This window comes from Conger conger, chromosome 2 (assembly GCF_963514075.1).
Source record: "Conger conger chromosome 2, fConCon1.1, whole genome shotgun sequence".
In the NCBI taxonomy this organism is placed as follows: domain Eukaryota; kingdom Metazoa; phylum Chordata; class Actinopteri; order Anguilliformes; family Congridae; genus Conger; species Conger conger.
Window position 1 is genome coordinate 57449420 of NC_083761.1, and position 20177 is coordinate 57469596.

General features: G+C 39.4%; 2 protein-coding genes across 6 annotated transcripts; one reads left to right on the forward strand and one right to left on the reverse strand.

Moving 5' to 3' along the window:
- The first annotated feature begins 47 nt into the window (after positions 1 to 47).
- On the forward strand, positions 48 to 12908 carry LOC133114868 (WD repeat domain phosphoinositide-interacting protein 2-like). 2 transcript variants are annotated; one of them, XM_061224562.1, is made up of 12 exons: positions 48 to 250; positions 1930 to 2012; positions 2137 to 2306; positions 2578 to 2674; positions 3033 to 3130; positions 3236 to 3328; positions 3434 to 3504; positions 3888 to 3995; positions 4526 to 4690; positions 6542 to 6649; positions 7619 to 7719; positions 9807 to 12908. In XM_061224562.1, exons 1-12 carry the CDS (start codon positions 177 to 179, stop codon positions 9917 to 9919), a joined length of 1281 nt encoding a protein of 426 aa, XP_061080546.1. In that variant the 5' UTR covers positions 48 to 176; the 3' UTR covers positions 9920 to 12908. The 2 variants fall into 2 exon arrangements, with proteins under 2 accessions (XP_061080546.1, XP_061080540.1); XM_061224556.1 differs by lacking the exon at positions 9807 to 12908 and having other exon boundaries at positions 7619 to 8782.
- On the reverse strand, positions 12873 to 19868 carry LOC133114883 (actin-related protein 2/3 complex subunit 1B). 4 transcript variants are annotated; one of them, XM_061224596.1, is made up of 11 exons: positions 19704 to 19868; positions 18739 to 18841; positions 17586 to 17690; positions 16922 to 17144; positions 16423 to 16530; positions 15961 to 16167; positions 15475 to 15550; positions 15199 to 15389; positions 14544 to 14634; positions 14340 to 14383; positions 12873 to 14205 (listed from the first exon to the last, which is right to left on the reverse strand). In XM_061224596.1, the coding sequence occupies exons 2-10, from the start codon at positions 18800 to 18802 to the stop codon at positions 14345 to 14347; spliced, it is 1104 nt and encodes a 367-aa protein (XP_061080580.1). In that variant the 5' UTR covers positions 18803 to 18841; positions 19704 to 19868; the 3' UTR covers positions 12873 to 14205; positions 14340 to 14344. The 4 variants fall into 4 exon arrangements, with proteins under 4 accessions (XP_061080580.1, XP_061080566.1, XP_061080572.1 ...); XM_061224582.1 differs by adding an exon at positions 19386 to 19414 and having other exon boundaries at positions 12873 to 14383; XM_061224588.1 differs by adding an exon at positions 19386 to 19414 and having other exon boundaries at positions 12873 to 14383; positions 19681 to 19868.
- Between the last annotated feature and the right edge of the window lie 309 nt (positions 19869 to 20177).

Below are 20177 nucleotides of genomic sequence, written 5' to 3' on the forward strand. Positions count from 1 at the left end.
AGAACACGTACCCCAACTGCGCAAGCGCATAGCGAGGGTACGCACAAGGCTGTACTTGATCAAAACAACAACAACTGAACCAGGAGAGAGGAGGATGCAACAGCAATCAGATGTCTCTGGACAACTAGACGCAGCTGATTCTTACTGATGTTACAGTTGTAGATTGAGCTGAGCTCATGAATCTGACCAGTCAGAGTGGCGAGGCCGGCTGCTGCCAGGTCCTCTTCGCCAACTTCAACCAGGACAACACGTAAGGAGGAATCGGGGAGGGGGGCGGATCACAGAAAGATCGGGGACAGGGTGGCCTACCCCAGAGTGAATTTCTCACAAGACAAGTAGCTACCAAATTTAAATGAACTGATTCTACGTTAATAGCGATCAAGGCTGTGTTTGTGCAAATGTTTACGTACCAGTTCGATCTCGTTGCTTAGAACCATTAGCTATCTTCTGCCTAAATGGTTCACACTTGTTAGAATAATATCAGAGCAGCATTTCTAACCTGCTGAAAAGAACTGACACCTGACTATTCTGAAGTTAACAAGATTAAGTTAGCTGACATAAATATTCCTGCGAGCTAAGGTAACTTGTTGGTTAGCTAACGTGTAACTTAGCAGTGGAAAATGAAAGGACAGATGTGCGTTCAACTATTTAGCTAGCTACATAGCCAGAAAGATATCGATAGGGCCTGTTTGGGAAATTAAACCATCCCAACTGACATGTCAAAGTCAATGATTAATGTCAACCTGTGTGTCAGCATGCGAAGTAGGGCTCTAGCTTGCTATTGCCTTTCAATATCGTAAACGTTTAGTTTTCTAACTTACTTGGCCTAGTTGGCTTGCAACGTCAACCGTTTGGACAGTTATAGCGTCTACAAACTAGGAAAAAATTGGCCCATAATAACTAATCGGGCAACAATGTCTCCTCAGGTTCGCTAGCTAGGTCAATTAGTGTAGCAGAGTAGTTCCCAAACTTGTATGCTGGTTGCAATCCCAGAAATGTATCAAACTTAATTTTTCTAAGTAAGGTGCTTTTCATGTTTCTTTCATGTATTACAATCTAAACCACGTTATGTGAGCAATAACAATGCATGCAATGTGGAATAAAGTTACCATGTTCATATTGTGCTTATTCTGCATAAAAAGAGGTCATGGGTTCAGAATTCAGATAAAATGTTTTAATCAGGTGCCAAACCAGCATCAAGTTTAAGGAAAAATGTTTAAAGAAATGATACACATATTAGAGTCTATTGATTAATCTCTTTTTATGAAATTGTTTGCAATATAGAAACAATATATATACAATAAGTACCATATGAACATTGAAATAGTATGTTTTATGGCATGCCTATCCATTTCTGACACATTGTGGCTTAAGAGGGTAAATAATCCTGCAAAACATGAAACGTAGTTACCTCAGTAATTAAAATGAACAGCTTGTTAAAATTCTGGGATTGCAATTGTGGTTGTAATGAAAATGAGCATGGACAGGGTGGCCCCAGGACCAGTTTGGGAACCACTGCTCTAGCAGGTAGAAAACAAAGGTCCCTTCTTGATCAAACAGCTTGCTAGGAAGATATAATGGGCCAGGAAACATAAATCTGTGAATTATTATCATTTGCAGATGTGTTGTACATATAATATAATTATATGTATATACATATATCAAGATTCTTGCAAAGAAAATGTATAAAAACCAAGTTCGTCCTTGACCCTTGATTACAGGGCAGTTTTACAGTGGGCACAGTTATCTGGGACAATCTATGTCACTCAGACCTTATAACGGTCAGTAGTAATGTGATTATTAATGTCTGCCAGTTTTTATTATTATTATTATTATTATTATTGTTATTGTTATTATTATTATTATTATTATTATTATTATTATTATTTGAACGATTTATTCATTTTTTTATAATGTGTTCCTTTACAGGTCCTTGGCTGTTGGCACAAAATCTGGCTATACGTTTTTCTCTTTGTCTTCTGTTGATAAATTAGAGCAGATTTACGAATGCAGTAAGTATGTATTTTTCCCGCCATGCATTTTAGACAAGGTCAAGTTGAGAGAGGCTTTGTATGAATATGACGCCTGCTGATGTTTCAAGCATGGTTGATACTTCTTTTGTAATTGTCTTTGCAGCTGAAACTGAAGATGTGTGTATTGTGGAAAGACTGTTCTCCAGCAGCCTTGTGGCCATTGTTAGCATTAAGGCCCCCAGGAAGCTGAAAGTCTGTCACTTTAAAAAAGGGACTGAGATCTGTAATTACAGTTACTCCAACACCATTTTGGCTGTCAAGCTGAACAGACAGGTAAATATTACTGTGATATGAATATGTTGGTTACTGGTTGTGTTCACCCACCTCAAGTTTTATATCCAAATATAGATAAAGATTATTTTGTTGGCTAAATTAATACTGATAGCATTAGTGTCATCTCTACACATCCCTATTGGTCACACTGATAGGTGTAGAGCTGCATCCATAACAGAGGGGAGTATTATATTTAGTATGACGATGTGCTTGAACCATGATCAAGGATTCAAGTTTATTTTTTATTGTTGTGTCACTTCTGTTTCAACAGAGGTTAATAGTGTGCCTGGAGGAATCGCTTTATATCCACAATATTAGAGATATGAAAGTGCTGCACACCATTCGAGAAACTCCACCCAATCCTTCAGGTTGTTCTGATTCTTTAAATGTGATCAGTCATTATTGCAATTCAGTCCTTGAAGTTTTTCTGTGACACAGCTGCTGTAATTGTACTGTAAGTGTGAGCTAATCAAGTATAAGAGTGTATTATTTTTAAGATAACAATTGAAAACCTTTACTCTAAGCAAACCATGGATTCCAGCATCCATTTTCACCATCAAGTAGTTGTTGGGAAAGATTTAATATGATTGTTTGGAAGTGAACAATGCGTCCAGATCTTTCTTTTTACTGCTGAATGTCAATCTTGTGATGGCTGATATGGTTCTATTTATAACCTTGTTTGTGGCGATACCTGTCTCTGAAATGTGTTTTTTTTTTTTTTCACAGGACTGTGTGCTTTGTCAATTAGTAATGACAATTGCTATTTAGCATACCCTGGGAGTGCAACAATAGGAGAGATCCAAGTTTTCGACACAATCAATCTGGTACGTACTATCATTCATGGAAGAACTTTGCATTCTTTAAAAATATATGTATGAATGTATACATTAATCCTCATGGCTTCAAGCTAATTGTCTACTACTCTCTAGCGTGCTGCAAACATGATTCCAGCCCATGATAGCCCCTTAGCAGCTCTGGCATTTGATGCAAGTGGCACAAAACTTGCAACAGCCTCTGAGAAGGTATACCCTGAGAGTTCATTCTGTGGTTATGGCCAAGCCTTCCCCTTTGGTAAAGGATAAGAATTTAAAAATGGTTATTTTCTCACTGGGTGCTATGTCTCTTAGGGGACTGTGATTCGAGTGTTCACCATTCCAGAAGGACAGAAGCTCTTTGAGTTCAGGAGGGGAGTGAAGAGGTAAGTAATAACCAACTGCACAATACATGTCTTGCTATCTATTGCAAGACATGTACCTCTATATACGTTGATCAGTCATCTATGTTTGCTGAACTGTCACAGGAGTTCTCTCAATCTAGCGGAATGTCAGCATCCCCTATTTTGGGAGTTCAAAACAGAGTGATTTGAGTACAGCTATTCATTTTAATTTCAAACCTGGATAGTGCTTTTTACTGAAGGCTGTCATGAAGCCAGAAGGGTAAACACCAAATAGCAATATCTTTTAAAATATTTTGAAAAATATCTATGTATTTCATTGGATCCAGGAAATTCCCATACAGTCATTGTCTATTAAATGTTCCCCAAAATAAAAGCAGTGTGCTGTATGTGTTGTTGCTCCACAGGTGTGTCAGCATCTGTTCCCTTGCATTCAGCTTGGAAGGACTCTTTCTCTCCGCCTCCAGTAACACTGAGACGGTTCATATCTTTAAGCTGGAAACCCAGAAAGAAAAGTAAGTCTGTTTTGAGGTAAATACAATTAGCTAATTATTTTCTTCTGTATCTTGTCTTCGGTGAGACCTCATAAAATGTTTCTAGAATGCACCTTAAGGAATTGCCTCACATATGGCTGGCAGTATATGATTATGATTGGCAGTCATGGACCTCTGTCAGTAATTGTCAGTCTGTCTCAATGCAACCAAAAACCCAAGATGTACTGTAAGTGGGGCGGCCTGTAGCATAGTGGTTAAGGTAAATGACTGGGACACACAAGGTCGGTGGTTCTGTTCCCGGTGTAGCCACAATAAGATCTGCACAGCCATTAGGCCCTTGAGCAGTAGTGAGTTTCTGAAAGGGACAGTGATAAATTCCTGATACATGAATTGATTAGTTATTTTGTTTGCATAGGTCAGGGATTTGAAAATTTTGAATGAGGTTATAAATAGTTTTTGGTAATAAATTAAACAAAATGAAGCAAAAATCTGAATTGTTTAGTCCACGGAGGATCTTGAAAAGTTAATCTTGTATGGTGTTGTCTTCACAGGCCCCAGGAAGAACCCAGTACATGGACTGGGTACTTTGGAAAGGTGCTAATGGCATCTACAAGTTACTTACCAGCCCAAGTCACAGAGATGTTCACCCAGGGCAGGGCCTTTGCCACAGTCAGACTGCCATTTTCAGGACACAAGAATGTCTGCTCACTTGCCATGTAAGAAATTATTGGATTCATTTTTATATTTTATATTTTTATTTTCCAGTTGAGTAGGATTTATGTGGCCATACAATTTTTATTTAAAGGCAGCCATCTTGAGTTATCACATGCAGGTAGTGAACAAAAAAGAACACCTGGGTAACAGAGATGGTAAGTGCAGTAGTGCCTTCTAAGATTTGTTTTTTGTCAGGGACCATGTTTAAGATACATGTTACCATTATTATTCACACCCTTGCTAATAGATAGATAACACACATACTGACCTATATTTTAATTCTAATTTACAAATGTGTAGTAAATTATTTAAATTTGAACAATGATTGAATAGAATCAACCAAAATAACATTTTTCCCGAAAAGATAAGTGTTGGAAATATTCACAACTCTGTTTTAATTCTGGTTTCTCTAGTAATAGATTAGCACATTATCATGATTACATAAGGAGTACTTAACACAGTGTGTTAATACACTGGAGTAATAGCTGCTGAAAATGGGAATTGCAGTCATACAGCGGCTTCAGAAAGTATTCAGACCCCTTCACTTTTGCTAATTTTATAGTGTTGTAGATTTAATTTTAAATTGATAAAATTGCAACCTACACTCAATAAAGTGAAAACATGTTTATAGACCAATCTGAATCAACTGAAATCTCTTGTATACATAAAGTATTCAGACCCTTAATTTGTTGAAGCCCCGGCAATTTCAGCTTTGAGTCTTCTTGGGCAAGTCTCTACAAGCTTTGCACACCTGGACGCAGTTTATCCCATTGTCCTTGGCAGATCCTCTCATGCAGATTGGATGGGAAGTGTCTGTGAACTGCCACCTTCAGGTCTGTCCACTGATGTTCTATGGGGTCTGGGATTTGGCTGGGCCACTCAAGGACAGTCAGAGACTTGTCCCGAAGCCGCTCCAGCGTTGTCTTGGCTGTACACTTTGGGTCATTATCATGCTGAAAGGTGAATAGTCACCACAGTCTGAGGTCACATGCACTCTTTTCAAGGAACTTCATTCACCCTTCCCTCAATTTTGGCCAGTCTACCGCCCCCTGCCACTGAGAAGCACCCCCATAGCATAGTGCTTCCACCACCATGCTTCACCATAAGGATGGTATTAGCCAGGTGATGAGCCCAAAGAATAAAATTTTTGTCTCATCAAGCCATAGGATCTTTATCCTCATGGTGTCCTAAATGCCGTTTGGCAAACTCCAAGCAGGCTATCATATGCCTTTTACTGAAGATTAGCTTCAGTCTAGCCACTCTTACCATAAAGCCCTGATTGATGGAGTGCTGCTGAGATGGTTGTCCTTACGACAGGTTCTCCCAGCTCTGTCAGAGTGACCGTTCTTGGCCAAGGCCCTTCTTGCCCTGTTACTTAGTTTGGCTGGACGACAAACTCTAGGAAGAGGCCACTGTGCTCCTGGGAGCACTCAAAGCTTTAGAAATGGTTTCATTCCTTTGCCCTGATCTATGCCTCACCACAACTGCATCACAGAGGTCTACAGAGAGATCCTTGGACTTCATGGCTTAGTTTTTGTCCTGACATGCTGTGTGAATTGTGGGACATTGTATACACAGGTGTTTGCTTTCTAAACTATGTCCAATCAATTCAATTTGCCACAGGTGGACTCAAATCAAGTTCTAGACACATTTCAAGGATAATTAAAACAAACAAGATGCACCTGACCACAATTTGGAAATACAGTCAAATACAGTCTGATTACTTGCGTAAATGAGAGATTTCAGTTATTGATTTTGAATAAATTATTTAAGTTATTGAAAGATTGAATACGTTATTTCAAACAGTAATAGTAATTGTAACATTATCAATGCCTTATCAATTCCTTTTTCAGAATACAGAAGATCCCTCGCCTTCTCGTGGCAGCAGCTGATGGGTATCTGTACATGTATAACCTGGACCCACAGGAGGGGGGCGAGTGTCGACTAATGAGGCAGCACAAGTAAGTGCTCTGACACTAGCTTATTGTGCATTATACAGAATATAAGCAATTTAGGTATATTTTCTTAGCTGAAACAAAAATTCAGTTTAACATTGTCTATATGATGGCTGCCTTCAGGCGTTCCATTATGAACTACCTTCAAGAGATTAGACTGAAAATGGCAGCTTGACTGAGGCAGGCCGTGTCAAGGTCTATGGATCATGGCTTTTTACAGGAAAGTGTAACTGTTTATTTGCTACAGGGCCAGTCAACAGTTGAGTGAGTCCAGTTTAATGAATAAAAAAGGCTTTATACTTTCACATAAAATTAATGTTCTGGTTCACCGTAAACCAGTGGTCTGAAACTTGTTGCTGTGGAGAGCCGTGTGTACTGTATGCAGGTTTTCACTCCAACCAATTAACGCTGCCTTAATTGATCCAATTACTTGTTCATCCATATGCATTTAACTGCATTAATGCTCAGTTAGAGCAACAGTTGTTATTTAGACAAACAACTCAATTAAGACATTTTACTTCATATACATTGTGTGCTTACAACCCTAATTCAGCAAATAGTTGAACTAATTATATAATCAGGATCTGAGGCTGGAATAAAAACCAGCATAAGCATGGCCCTCCATGACACAGAGCTTGAGACCAGTGCTTTAATGATGATAGTCTAACACCTAAATGTCAAATAAACACAAATTCACCCGTGTTTTTTGCAGTATGCGGTTGTTGCATTGAGTTCCTCTTTTCTAGTACTAAAATATTAAAATGGAAGGAACAAAATATTAAAAAGGTTTGAACAAAGGGAGCGAAGATGAAGTGTGACAGGGTTTGTTACACAGATGACAAAATGGAGGGGAATAACTGTCCATCATCTGCATAGATGAGTAGGGTAAGCAAGGGGGAACCAGGTGTAGGGAGGATTTCAGTGTTGTCTTTCCCTGCTTTATATTTTATGATGTTTTCTTCCCTGCTCTGTCAGATTGGATGGCAGTGTGGAGCCGCCAGATGAGATCGTGGAGCCGACAAACCATGACCGCCCCCTAGTGGTGACTCAGAACTACAGCGCTGGTGTGGCCAGAGGTAGCTGGGAGCCTGTTCCACTCTTATTGAACACTGTATTTCCACTCTTTTATGTATTTTTGCACCATGTGCTGTTTAGGGGCCTGACGCATGTGGACAGAAATGTTCTGAAAAAATGTGTGTTTTCAGAATTAAAGATATTATTGTGTATTCACTGTTAAAAAATTACAAGATGAAGATCAGCTCTATGAATAAGGGATGTAAACATTTAAACTGAGTAATTGCTGCCCCCCACTGGCCAATGAGGCGTCACAGAGGCAGCACTCTTCAGAGCTGTACCAAGATGAGGCTGAAATCAGGGCATGTAAACTGAATGTAGTGTGTGGTGCTTTTTATTTTTTTCTTTACACGTAGTCCATATTGTCTTGATTGCTGTATGTGCTACATTTGGTATGTAGCCCTCAAAAGTAAAAACCTTCAAAAGTAGAAAAATGACACTTCACATTTTATGTTGTAAAACCTTTTTAGGTACGAATGTTAAAAATTATATTTTTGCACTGAGTAGAGGAGAGAATAAACTGTCTTAGCTGCAGTCCTGTGTTAAGCTGACCTTGAGATATAGCCTTAATTAGCACATGTCAGTTTAAGGCAAGTTGTCTCAATGTCTTTAGGGCAAAAGTACAGACTGTCACCTTTAATGTGAGGGTAATACTTATTGACTGCACTGTACATGCTGGAGTAACAACCCATTTGCGTCACTCGAGAAAAAGTTGCCCTTTCATTTACAGATTTTTCCCACGTTGCCTGCTGCTGCCCATCCTTGCCTTCTTGCCTAAAAGACGACTATTATTTTTATTTTACTTTAGCTGTTTGAATTCCCATTTGAGTCTTGTGATACAAATGGGATCCTGTGGGATCCAAGCCAATGGCTTATGTTGTAAAACCTTTTTAGGTACGAATGTTAAAAATTATATTTTTGCCCTGAGTAGAGGATAGAATAAACTGTCTTAGCTGCAGTCCTGTGTTAAGCTGACCTTGAGATATAGCCTTAATTAGCACATGTCAGTTTAAGGCAAGTTGTCTCAATGTCTTTAGGGCAATAAATCACAACACTGCAATAAATGTGAAGAGAATTGTCCAGTTTTATTGTTACTACATCTACTAGATTGCTACCTCTTGCCTTTTCATCATTTTGTCCTTTCAACCTTCATCAGAGCTTTGCTGAGGTGGAAGACTGTAGGTAGAACAACATTCCTGTTCAATACAGGAAGAATATGCACATCAGAATTCACATTTGTATTTCTTACAATTTCAAAATCGATTTTCTGCACATTTACATGTACGGTCAATTTTGCATCCAATCATTTAAACATTTATAAAAGTAATTTGTTTCCTTGTCTTAAGCTTCCATTGTGAAAAGCATGATGAGAAATGTACAGTATCACAGTTAGCACTGCCGCCTCACAGCAAGGAGGTCCTGGGTTCGAATCCCAGTCGGCCGGGGCCTCTCTGTGCGGAGTTTGCATGTTCTCCCCGTGTTTGCGTGGGTTTCCTCTGGGTACTCCGGTTTCCTCCCACAGTCCAAAGACATGCAGGTTAGGCTGATTGGAGAGTCTAAATTGCCCATAGGTATGAGTGTGTGAGTGAATGGTGTGTGTGCCCTGCGATGGACTGGCGACCTGTCCAGGTTGTATTCCTGCCTTTCGCCCAATGTATGCTGGGATAGGCTCCAGCCCCCCTGCGACCCTGTTCAGGTTAAGCGGGTTAAGATAATGGATGGATGGAATTTGAATGCATGTTTATAACAATGACTACATTGTATGTTGAAATACTGTATGTTGATTTTTTTCCTTTTAGGTAAAGCATATGCTATGGATCAGGAAACTCTGACCAAGACTTGTGTGTGCAGCTTCATAGCCATAGCCATTCAGAAATATGTCACATTCAGAAATAACCAAGCAAAGAAAATGGTTCTCCGATATATTGTGATCATTCTTATTTTCTACTAGTGATAATACATTTGATAAACAGGCTCAACACTAGATAAACAGGCCCAGTGTAATGATTTTTGCTTCTAACTGGTTGTTTGGGTTGATGTCCAGATCTTAAAATGGTGTTAAATGGCGTGCTGTTTTCTGGCCCGCTAGGTTACTCTGAGGACCATGGAGCTGCTGGAGGCCCTGGCATAGAGGATGAGCTGAGCTCTCTGCACCTGGATGAGGAAAATGAGCAACCTCCCATGATCCTGCAGACTGACTGAGGGCTGAACCACCTATTTCTGTGGACAACTGGGTGACATCCTGAAAGATGCTGCTCACTCATAGCAGATCAGAAGAGGGGATGTTTTAACAAGCCCACCTGTAACCTAATCCTGTCAGTGTTTATAAATTATGTGTGCATATTTATGTATGTGTTATATACACTCAGTGAGCATTTTATTAGGTCGACCTGTACACCAACTTGTTAATGAAAATATTTCATCAGCCAATCATGTGGCAGCAACTAAATGCTGACAAGCATACAGACATGGTCAAGAGGTTCAGCTGTTTTTCATACCAAATGTCAGAATGGGGAAGAAATGTGATCTAAGTGACATTGGCTGTGGAATGATTTTTGGTGTCAGACAGGGTGGTTTGAGAATGGTGCGAAAAAAAAGAATCCTGTGAGCAGCAGTTCTGTGGGCAAAAACTCCTCGTTAATGAGAGAGTCAGAGGAGAAGGGGCAGACTAGTCTAAGCTGACAGGAAAGTGACAGTAATGCAAATAACCACATTACAACAGTGGTATGCAGAAGAGCATCTCTGAACAATCAACACGTCAAACCTCTTAAGTGGATTGGCTACAACAGCAGACGTCTAATAAATACCTAATAAAGTGCTCACTGAGTGTACATTTACACACATCGCAGTAACTTTTAAATCTTGTAAAATGTTATTAGGAAGACCCATTTCTGCTTACAATGAACATAATGTCAGTTGTCTGTCGCAACTACTCTTAGCCTTCCATGCATGTGTGCCAAGTACAGGATTGCAAGAAAAGGGTTAATTTACAGTGTCAATGCTACAGACAAGAGGTGAATCTCTCTTTTCAGCCATGTCCAGGCCTAAACCTGGTGTATTTGACTGGAAGGAGACTCAAAGGCTCAGTGTGCATCCTGCACAAAGGCAGGTCCATGGGCCCATACAGTTTAAGGTGGGAGAATAAAATGTTGTGTGGATGTCAGAGAGAAGTGGGGGAATGGTTGAGCTCTGTGACGCAGGAAGAAAGGGAGTGACACTGCTGAACCTTGGAAAGGCTATTCCAGAGAGTTCCACGCAGTCCTTTGTCTGAGGAAACCCACGTCACTCTGTTCTTTTCCATAGAGGTACGTCAGTGACTTACCCTGATATTTATCTTGGAGGACTGGCTGCAGACTGCTCTGGAAAGCCCATCGCCTTGATGTCTGTTTAATTCCTTAGTTTTATATTCCGTTTGGCATGCTAATATTACAGCTGCCATTCTCAGGTGGGAAATATCTTTGTGGTCTTCAGACATGTAAGAATTTAAGACTACAGTAGAGCAGCAGAGGTGGAGGGGCGGTCCTGGTGTTTGGCAGAACTTACTGTATTTTTTTTATGTCCTTCTGTGAAGGGGAGCTGTGACTCATGAACAGCAGGTCTGTTTTCTGTAATGAGAAATGAAGGATGGGAGTTTCCCTTTTCCTTTTTCTGCTCTCAAATTAATTCTCTTCCTACCACTTCCTGATTTGCCCTGATGTGCCCTGCATAGAATTCACTCTACATGTATATTTGCACTTAATTTAATTCATTATTATGTAATGAGAGATTTATTATATGTCATCTTTGTTGATGGTTCAGTAAAATCCGTTGCAGTAACTTGGTTATTTTGCAGATTTTGGCATTCGTTTTCACAGCCCCAATACATATGGCTAATGTATTTAATTATTTTCCCTGGTAGAGAATTCTGTTCTAACCATGCAGTGTAATTCCACTGGGACAGGACTTGTGAAGTCCTCCTGTTCTGTGTGCTGTAACTATACAAACTGCCCATGACTGACCGGAGGGACTGCAACAGGCATGTACAGTATATCAGCCTCTCCCAAAGGGAAAGTGTGACTTGTTTTTCCTCACAAGTCCAAGCCTTTGTTTGCTTTATAAACATCTAAAATATGTCAAAAGTGCAAAATGTTTCATTTCGGTTTCCAGTACAGTAACCTCTGTCAAACGTTAGATGACATGGGGATGTTCCTGTTTGCAGCTGTGTGTTTGTGGGAAAATTGTATTGTGAGTGGGACTCAAGATTCAAGATTTATTGTCTCACAAAGTGGAAAATTTGGCTTGGGCTTTCCGCCATGCTGCAGCCGTAAAAAACAAAAATTTCCTCATACCATAAACATACAAAGATGTTAGTGAATAAAAACATTTCTAAAAGCAAAGATCAAGATAAAGGGGTAGGGAAAAGCACCTGAAAAAACTATGCATTTTGCGGCTTTTAATCAGTGGTATGCATTTAATAAGAAAATAATTTATTAATGGCTAAAAAGATTTGCATAACAGACATGAGCATAGGAAGCATGCGGTTTTGTCTCAAACTACAAGTATATTTCTGTCTTCCCTATTCTCAGGAACAAAATTATACTGAAAATATGCAAGACACAAATATGCCAGCAGGTGAAGTCAAAACTGCACACATGCTTCATATGCTTATGTCATTTATACTAAGCTTCCACTGAACATTGGTTTAAAGATCGTGATTGAAATTCAAGTGTTTTGTATGACAATTACTATATACTACAGTAACTATGAGAGTGTAACTATGTAACTATGATTCAATACCTATCAATAACTACAATGTGTGTACAAAAATGTTGCATTATTAATACTTGGTAGGTCTCATATTCTCAAGGTTATTCCTATGGCTGTATTACGTCCCGCTGCTTTCGGTGGTGAGTACTGGTCTTATTTCTCATGTCTGCATTCTGCACACCTTTCGGAGGCCTGTGTGAAGACTTTTTTTTTTTTTTTTGCCTGTTGCAATAAAGCTTTCCACTTGGGCATTCTCTGAAATCATGGAACAAAATGTATTTTCCGGAGGGCCAAGCTGTATCCCTTTTCCCTGTAAAGTAACCATTAGATTATCCATGCCTATGGCTGCGTAACTTGTTTTCTAACAACTTTAGTACTAAATGTGAATCATTCCACACAAAGACTGAAATACTCTCTGAAAATAAAGGAAACCATTTATATGAAAGGATATGCTCGTTATATCAATTGACAAAAGGCAAAGCTACATGTATTCTTTGTTCTTGCCTTGAAGAGCTGTACTGTAAATGTAATATTACCAAAATTCAGTCACTGACACCAAGTGGGCCTAAATCCTTGGATTTTCCCATTCTTTTTCCAGTTGGATTGATAAAGCAATTTAAACTATACCCAGGTCCAAATCTTGACATGCTAGTTTATATTGATCATTATGACACCATCATCCATAAAAGAAAATCCCAAATATTTTAATATATAACTGGAAAAACTGCCATAGTTTTTATCCATGCTTTAGTAAACCTTGCTCTCAGTCTTCACCAAGAAAAATGTAATTATATTGGCCTTTGTTTCTGTCTTTGCCTATTGTATAGAGCAGTGGTGCCCAATCATGTGCCAAAGTGCCGAAAGTGTGCAGGTTTTCATTCCAGTCATTCACTTCACCTGCTGATTTCACAAATTAGTTCCCTCCTCTCTGGTTTAAAATGGTGGCGGTGTGGTGGTGTAGTGATTGGTTGAAATGAAAATCCTCCATGGCACATGAGAGGTTATCCCTGGCATGGAGAGTATGTCCAGATATAGGCAATGATGTCTTCGGCTGAAAGATCAGAATATTGAACAGTTTCAAACATCTTAGTTGTGATCTTACCCTTAGATGCTGATCTATTCAAATGTTATACATTGGCCTGTTCCACAAAGCAGGATTATAAAATTAGCCGGATAACTGCCCCAAATCTGGAACATGGACTCGAAGTAAAAAGAGCTGCACCGGATTTTACTCTTTGCAGTTATCCAGCTAACTCGATAATCTTGCTTTGTTGAAAAGGCCTCCTACACCAGCTTGTTAATGCAAATATCTAATCAGGCAATCATGTGGCAGCAAATCAATGCAAAAAAGCATGCAGACATGGCCAAGGATGGAGAAGAAATAAGATCTACTGCTATTAATTATGCTGCATATATTCCTGACAATATATACAGTGAGCTCCATAATGTTTGGGACAAATGCATTTTCTTTGTAATCTAGCAATTCACATGCTTAAAGTGCACATTTTCATCTATTACTGACGCATATTCTTTATAGACAGGTTACACCATGAAGAAATTAAAGCACTTTTTAAAGTAGTCAGGTTTAGTATTTTGTTGGATATCATTTGCAGCATGTAGAGATGGATGAAGTCTGTGACCCATAGAGATCGTAAGGTGCTATCTTCTCTGGTGATGCTCTGCCAGGCCTATATTGCAGCAACCTTCAGGTCCTCCATGTCCTCCAAGTTTTTTCTTCAGCACTTGAAACACATGTTCAATTGGATTCACTCGGCCGTTAAAGAATCTTCCAGTTTTTGGAAGCACATTGTGAATGCAGCATGAATATACAAAAAGTAAGTTGATGTAGTATGTATCATTTTGAATTTGATTATACCAGAGTTAAACTATCTTCAGATCTTTCATTGCAGATTCTAGAGTCTGAAAAAAGAGGGGAAAATGTTTTTCTAGTAAAAAATCAGTATCTCAACCAAATGTAGATTATATATATAATCAAATCATTAAAATCTTGTATGGAATTATTTAGGTCATAATGTATTTAGCTCATTTTAAGTGCTGTAAAACATAATAAAGGTCTTACTTTGACATCCCATATTGCCATTCCCCCATCCATTCCAGTGGTGCAGAATTTAGCACACTTGCTCTTTCCACCCTCCAAGACAGAGATTTGGCTAAAAGAAAAATGCCATACTAAGATATGCCATGGTCACCATATGTCAACTTTACTACAGTATGCGTATATGGTTCACACCTTTTGAAAACTTAATTCCATAGTTACATATAATATTTACATTATGGTTAGACATTATTTTAGATTCCAGCATCAAATTCCAACCTGTTTAAATGTTTTCCCCTTTCCAATACAATAGGTTAGAATTGGTCTTATACCTTTTTAGTATTCTGAGGGAAAACTCGGGCAATAGAGTAGTAAATAATGTATTTGTAAAGGAATACTTCACGTTTCTTTACAGTATATTATTTTTCAATTCACAATGTTTTTGATTGACCAAAATAGTTTTTGTGTGTGATGAGGAATAATTTAGAAACATAAGTTTTCAACCAGCTGGCATTTAAAAAGGATATTATAATGATGTTGAAACTTTTTGTTTCAAAGTGTTTGTGGTTCAAAGACCTCTAAAGCAGCTCGTACAATGACACACTAAAACCAAAAAATATCAACAAAACTCCAGACAGTGAGCTATCCCTTTAAGAGCAGTATTCCTAAGGGTTCCTGCCTGATGCTGTTCTTGTGCAGAGAATCCAGCACCACTTCCTTGGCCTCAGCCTTCTTGTCCAGGTTCTGGAAGCGCTCTCTGGCAGTCATTCCTCGCTGAGTGCTCTGCTTGGGAACATCCAGCTTTCCGCCAAAGGTGAGGGTCCCCTTGTCAGCATCATAAACAAACAGCACCGGGTAGCAATCATGGCCCTGAGACAAATTGTAGAAGCGTTGACGTGACACTGCAGCTGGTCCAACAGAAGAGCTGTGAAGGGACCAACGGGTTCTAACTTACCGCTGCCACCAAGCTGTTCTCAGTGATGAACGTCACGCACAGGAGGGGGAGGGTTTCCGAGCTCAGGCTGTTGATACTTATGGAGCATAAGCAAACTTAGCTGGGAAATGTTTAATAATTTTACAGAGAAAGCACATGTTTCTGGTATTCTGAATAGCATCACTTTAAGATGGCTGTAAGACCATGACTCACATACTTCTTTATGTGAATTTACTTTCATTCCAGATTCACAGAAACATTATGCACATTGCCATTAAGATGATTGTTTTTACCTGAAATATTTTTATTTCATTGTAGAATCTGATTTAATTGTTGTCTATTATAGACTATAATTAATTGGCAAGAATATAAAAGAATATTCAACAGTGTCACTTAGCACAATATTTACAATACTATAGCCATTCTTCCAAGAATCCATTTGTGAAATAATACAGAATGTTTTATGTAAAGGCCTGAGTACAGTGTGGTGTAGATCCTGCTACTCACACAGTGGTCTTCCCACCATCAGCCACAGCCACCATACTGTCATGGCTGGCCCAGGCCACCCGGCTCCCACTGCTGGAGAAACACACACTGTGGACCCACCCAGCAGTGCCTGCCGACTCAAACATCACCTCCCCAAAAGGCATCTTGGAGCCCCAGGGCGTGGGTCCTGGCCTCTCTTCCACCTCTCTGATGTAGGCAGAGAAAATCCTGGAAGCAGAGACTAGAGTCTAGGCATCACAAAACGTATGAACTTTGGGTCTAGTACCAAGGGTTTTATTTCGCACAGAGAACCTTTAGACATCAGAATGCAAATACATCCAGAATTAGCAGCACATGCGAGGGAAAAGGAAAGTATGATGGGCGTTACAAAGAACAACACACATCTCGACCGCCAGGGCCTTCATCAACATTCAAATTTCATTCAGTAGCTTGTGAAGCTCAACAGGTATGGGTGGTCTTTACCTGCACTTGAAATCACAGGATCCAGCAGCTAGCAACACATTGTTGGGATGCCAGTCTAAACTGAGGACTGTGGAGCGAATTGGCTTTTTGATGTGTTTGCAAACCCACCTGGATTCCAAAAGCAAAAGAAAAAAAATTCAGTTAATGTAAGGTGTATTAATCATTCTGCTAGTGCACTCCATTAAGACAAGTGTGAGGAAAAGTGTTCATGATCAGCTGACCAGTGGTTTCGCTCTCTTAGCGTAACAAATCTCACTTAATAGCTTTATTATATTCACTGTGATTCTGCTCAAAGACATTTTGATTGCTGAATATTGATTACCACTGGTTTGTATTTTTTGTGTGTACTATAATGTCAATAATGTCATCCCATGAGTTCTTAGAGAGCTTACAATCGAAGGCAAATAAAGCTCGACCAAACCACCGACGGCATGATGTGCTATCAACCCTTTTTGTAGATGGAAAGCGTGAGTGTAAATCTCTGGTGGGCAGTGCTCACCAGTCGTTCTCCTGCTCAAAGTAACAGACGGAGATGAGGCGGGAACCACTCCCCACCGCAAACTTGTTCTCTCGAGGGGACCACCTGACGCAGCGGGCAGCGCGGTTAATCCTGAGGATGACCAGGGTGGGCTTCCACGTGTCGCCCTTCAGGGTCCACACGTAAGCGTTGCGGTCAGTGCCACAGGTGACAATGCGGTTGCTCTCTGGGGCCCAGTCGATGCCTGGGTGGGGAAGAGAAAACATTCTTATCTGCTTCTGCCGTGCAAATGATGTAGAGTGGTCATTCTGTGAAATTTGAAACTAGACAGAAAATTCTGTCTCACTGAATTCTTTCTGGTTTTTCCCTTCTTTAATGTCAGAGATATGATGCTCCAAAATCAACACAAACCCCAATTTCCACACGCAATCCCCCACCTTTTTTAAGAGCCAATGTCTCTAGAATGACCAATCTAATGAGGCTACTGTTTAGGAGCAGGTATATAAAAAATACATAAGGACTACTAAATTAAGGCTACCAAGCTTGATGAGCCACAACATCTGACCAAAGTGCCAAACTGGGCCCTGTGCATTCTCACTGTAGATTTATTAAAAAAAATATAATATCAAGAAAACACAAATAGGTGTTCACACTTCTCCTTGAGGAGGACCTCACATGTCCTCACCTGTCACCTGGCCGCTGTGTTCCTTCAGCTCGTGTATCTTGGTCCACCTGACACCATCCTTCTTGTAGATATGGACTTCATGATTGTTTGGGCACAAAGCAATTTCTTGTAGAGACAAACAGGACAAGGTTAATACTTCAAGAAAAAAAAGTATTATTATTATATTTTATTAATCTTATTAGATTACATTTTTAGAAATTAGATTCTTGGCAAAACGGACAGACACGGACTGTGATATACATAATCCATAAAATGTTTAAATCAAGGACTTTAAATCTTTAAATATTTCATTCTCATCCAATTATAGCCACATATAGAGCATAAACAACAACAAATTGTCAATGCCAAAATACTTACACTGCACTGTAGAAACATAACATTATTCCACAAAGCTTCTCATTTTTTGTGAACTAGCAGCCCTTTGTGTCCAATTCAACAGTGCAGGGAGCTTGTATTGACTGTAGTCTTCTTTCTTGCCTGTGTCTGTGTGTGTGTGTGTGTGTGTGTGTGTGTGTGTGTATGTGTGTATGTGCATGTATGAGAATTTATGTGTAATACTTGAATCAATTATGAATTGCTGGGTCAGGCACTGATTTTCCTTCAAGGTAATGTATTCCTTGGAGGTCAAGAAAATAATTTCAAAGGTATTTAATTGTTTTTATAGTGATGAGGCTTACGGACACCATTCTTCTAAGGAACATGTATTAAATCAAGGGGGAAATAAAAATGGGCACATTTTGAAACAAAGCTCCTTAATCAGGGTTTTATTTCTTGTTTTCTATCCCCCCTTTGATCCACGCCCTGTTATCCCCCATTTGACCCACGCCCTAAGGGTGTAATGGAGTTGCGACAATAGCTCAAGGGAAGGGTACTGCTTTCTGGGTGGATTACAGAGGTGTTGCAAACAGCTTTGTGATCCTTTAACACTGGCCAGGGTGGAAACACATGCCTTCTCCACTTGACAACCAGTAACCAGTGTATGTGGGTGCTTTTCTAGAGAAAGTGCAGTACCTACTCAGTTACTATATTGTATTTAACTGCAAGATGTTTACTCTAATACCTGTTCGTTCAAACAAACACGAACGTTTTTAGCATGCTTGAGACTTCCACCACCCATGTCAGATGTTTACACTGTAGTCATGCCTGTACTCACGGGTTCTGTCCTTGCTCCAGGCATGGCAGCTGATGGGTTCCAGTAGAAAACTGTGGTAAGCCATGTCTGATGACCATGCAGATTGAAAACGCTTGTGACAACTCTGAAATAGAGTAACATACTGTATATTAGAAAGCCCCTCACAATTGGTGGTTTCAGTTTGTTACTTGTAATTACCGTATCTGACAATCTGCGTAGCAAAAGTATCATGAGTCATTCCAAAGATTATTTTTTAAAACTATTTATAAAACTGAATGGGTTGGTCAACCTTCCAAAAACTTGAAAAGTAGAGATATACATATAGTAATTGTAGTCTTTTACCTATTTTCTTGTGCAATAATAGCATATCTCTAAGCTGATGTTAAAAATAGTTGTTGCTTTAGGTGAAAGAAAATTCCAGACTGCTCTAGCCATGGGTAATAAAGAAGTCACGGTATTCTGGTCTGTATTTTTCCCCTTGCCGGGTTAATTAAAGCCAAGCTACACTGGAATGTGACATGTCGACAGTGAGCAACTGATATTCATAGCTGCATCAGCATGTAGGTCGTAGCAAATGATATGTGTATATTATATATTCACTCAAATAACTATTTTTTCTATGAGTGAATCTGACATTGTGTCATTTTAAAAAACATGTATGACAATACCTCGGGAATTTCTCAGCAATTACTCATTCCTGCATGTGCCAGAAAAAAGCAACAATTCAATTTCATGTCCAAATAATGATAGTTAGCACACATGAACAAATTAAATATACCGTATATACGTATAGTTCTAATAACAAAAATGTTTTCAGCAAAAATTATATTTTTACATTAAAGTTGAGTCACTGAAACTTTCAAAACTCAGTTATGGCCAAAACTTTTCAGGCATGTTAAACACAACAAGTATTGACAAGTTCTGATCTTGTAAACACACATACCAGGGTATAACTAGGCATACCTGAAGGAGTGGATGATACTTACAGACCGTAGAAAGTGGAGGAGAGAATGGACAGATGAGAAGAGGGCAGGAGCCTCAGTTAATGGACTCTGAGCAGTGAACACTGGCCAAACTGAATGAAGTGAAGAAAACTTTCTCCTCACAAAGCGCTCCACTTCCCCTTTCCTGCCCGATAAGCACTTCCTTGTGTGGGGGTGGCTCTCAGCTCGGGAAGAGGGCAGGCAGTTTAACTCATACCTTCACGTCAGCGAAGACGAAATGCATGGCGTCTGTATGATTTATCCTGACCTTTCTGACCGAATGTGCTGGTTTGATCTGAAAGCATTTAGTGAGTCAGGGTGGGGACTAGCATTCTAGACTGGATATTAAAAAAACTAAGTCTACGTAAAATGAACTGAGACATTGTACATCAGATTTTTACACTAAAAATTCTTCTTTACTTTAAACCCCCATTCCCATCAATGGGTTTGTCTTTTTTTCTAGAGATTATTGAAAAA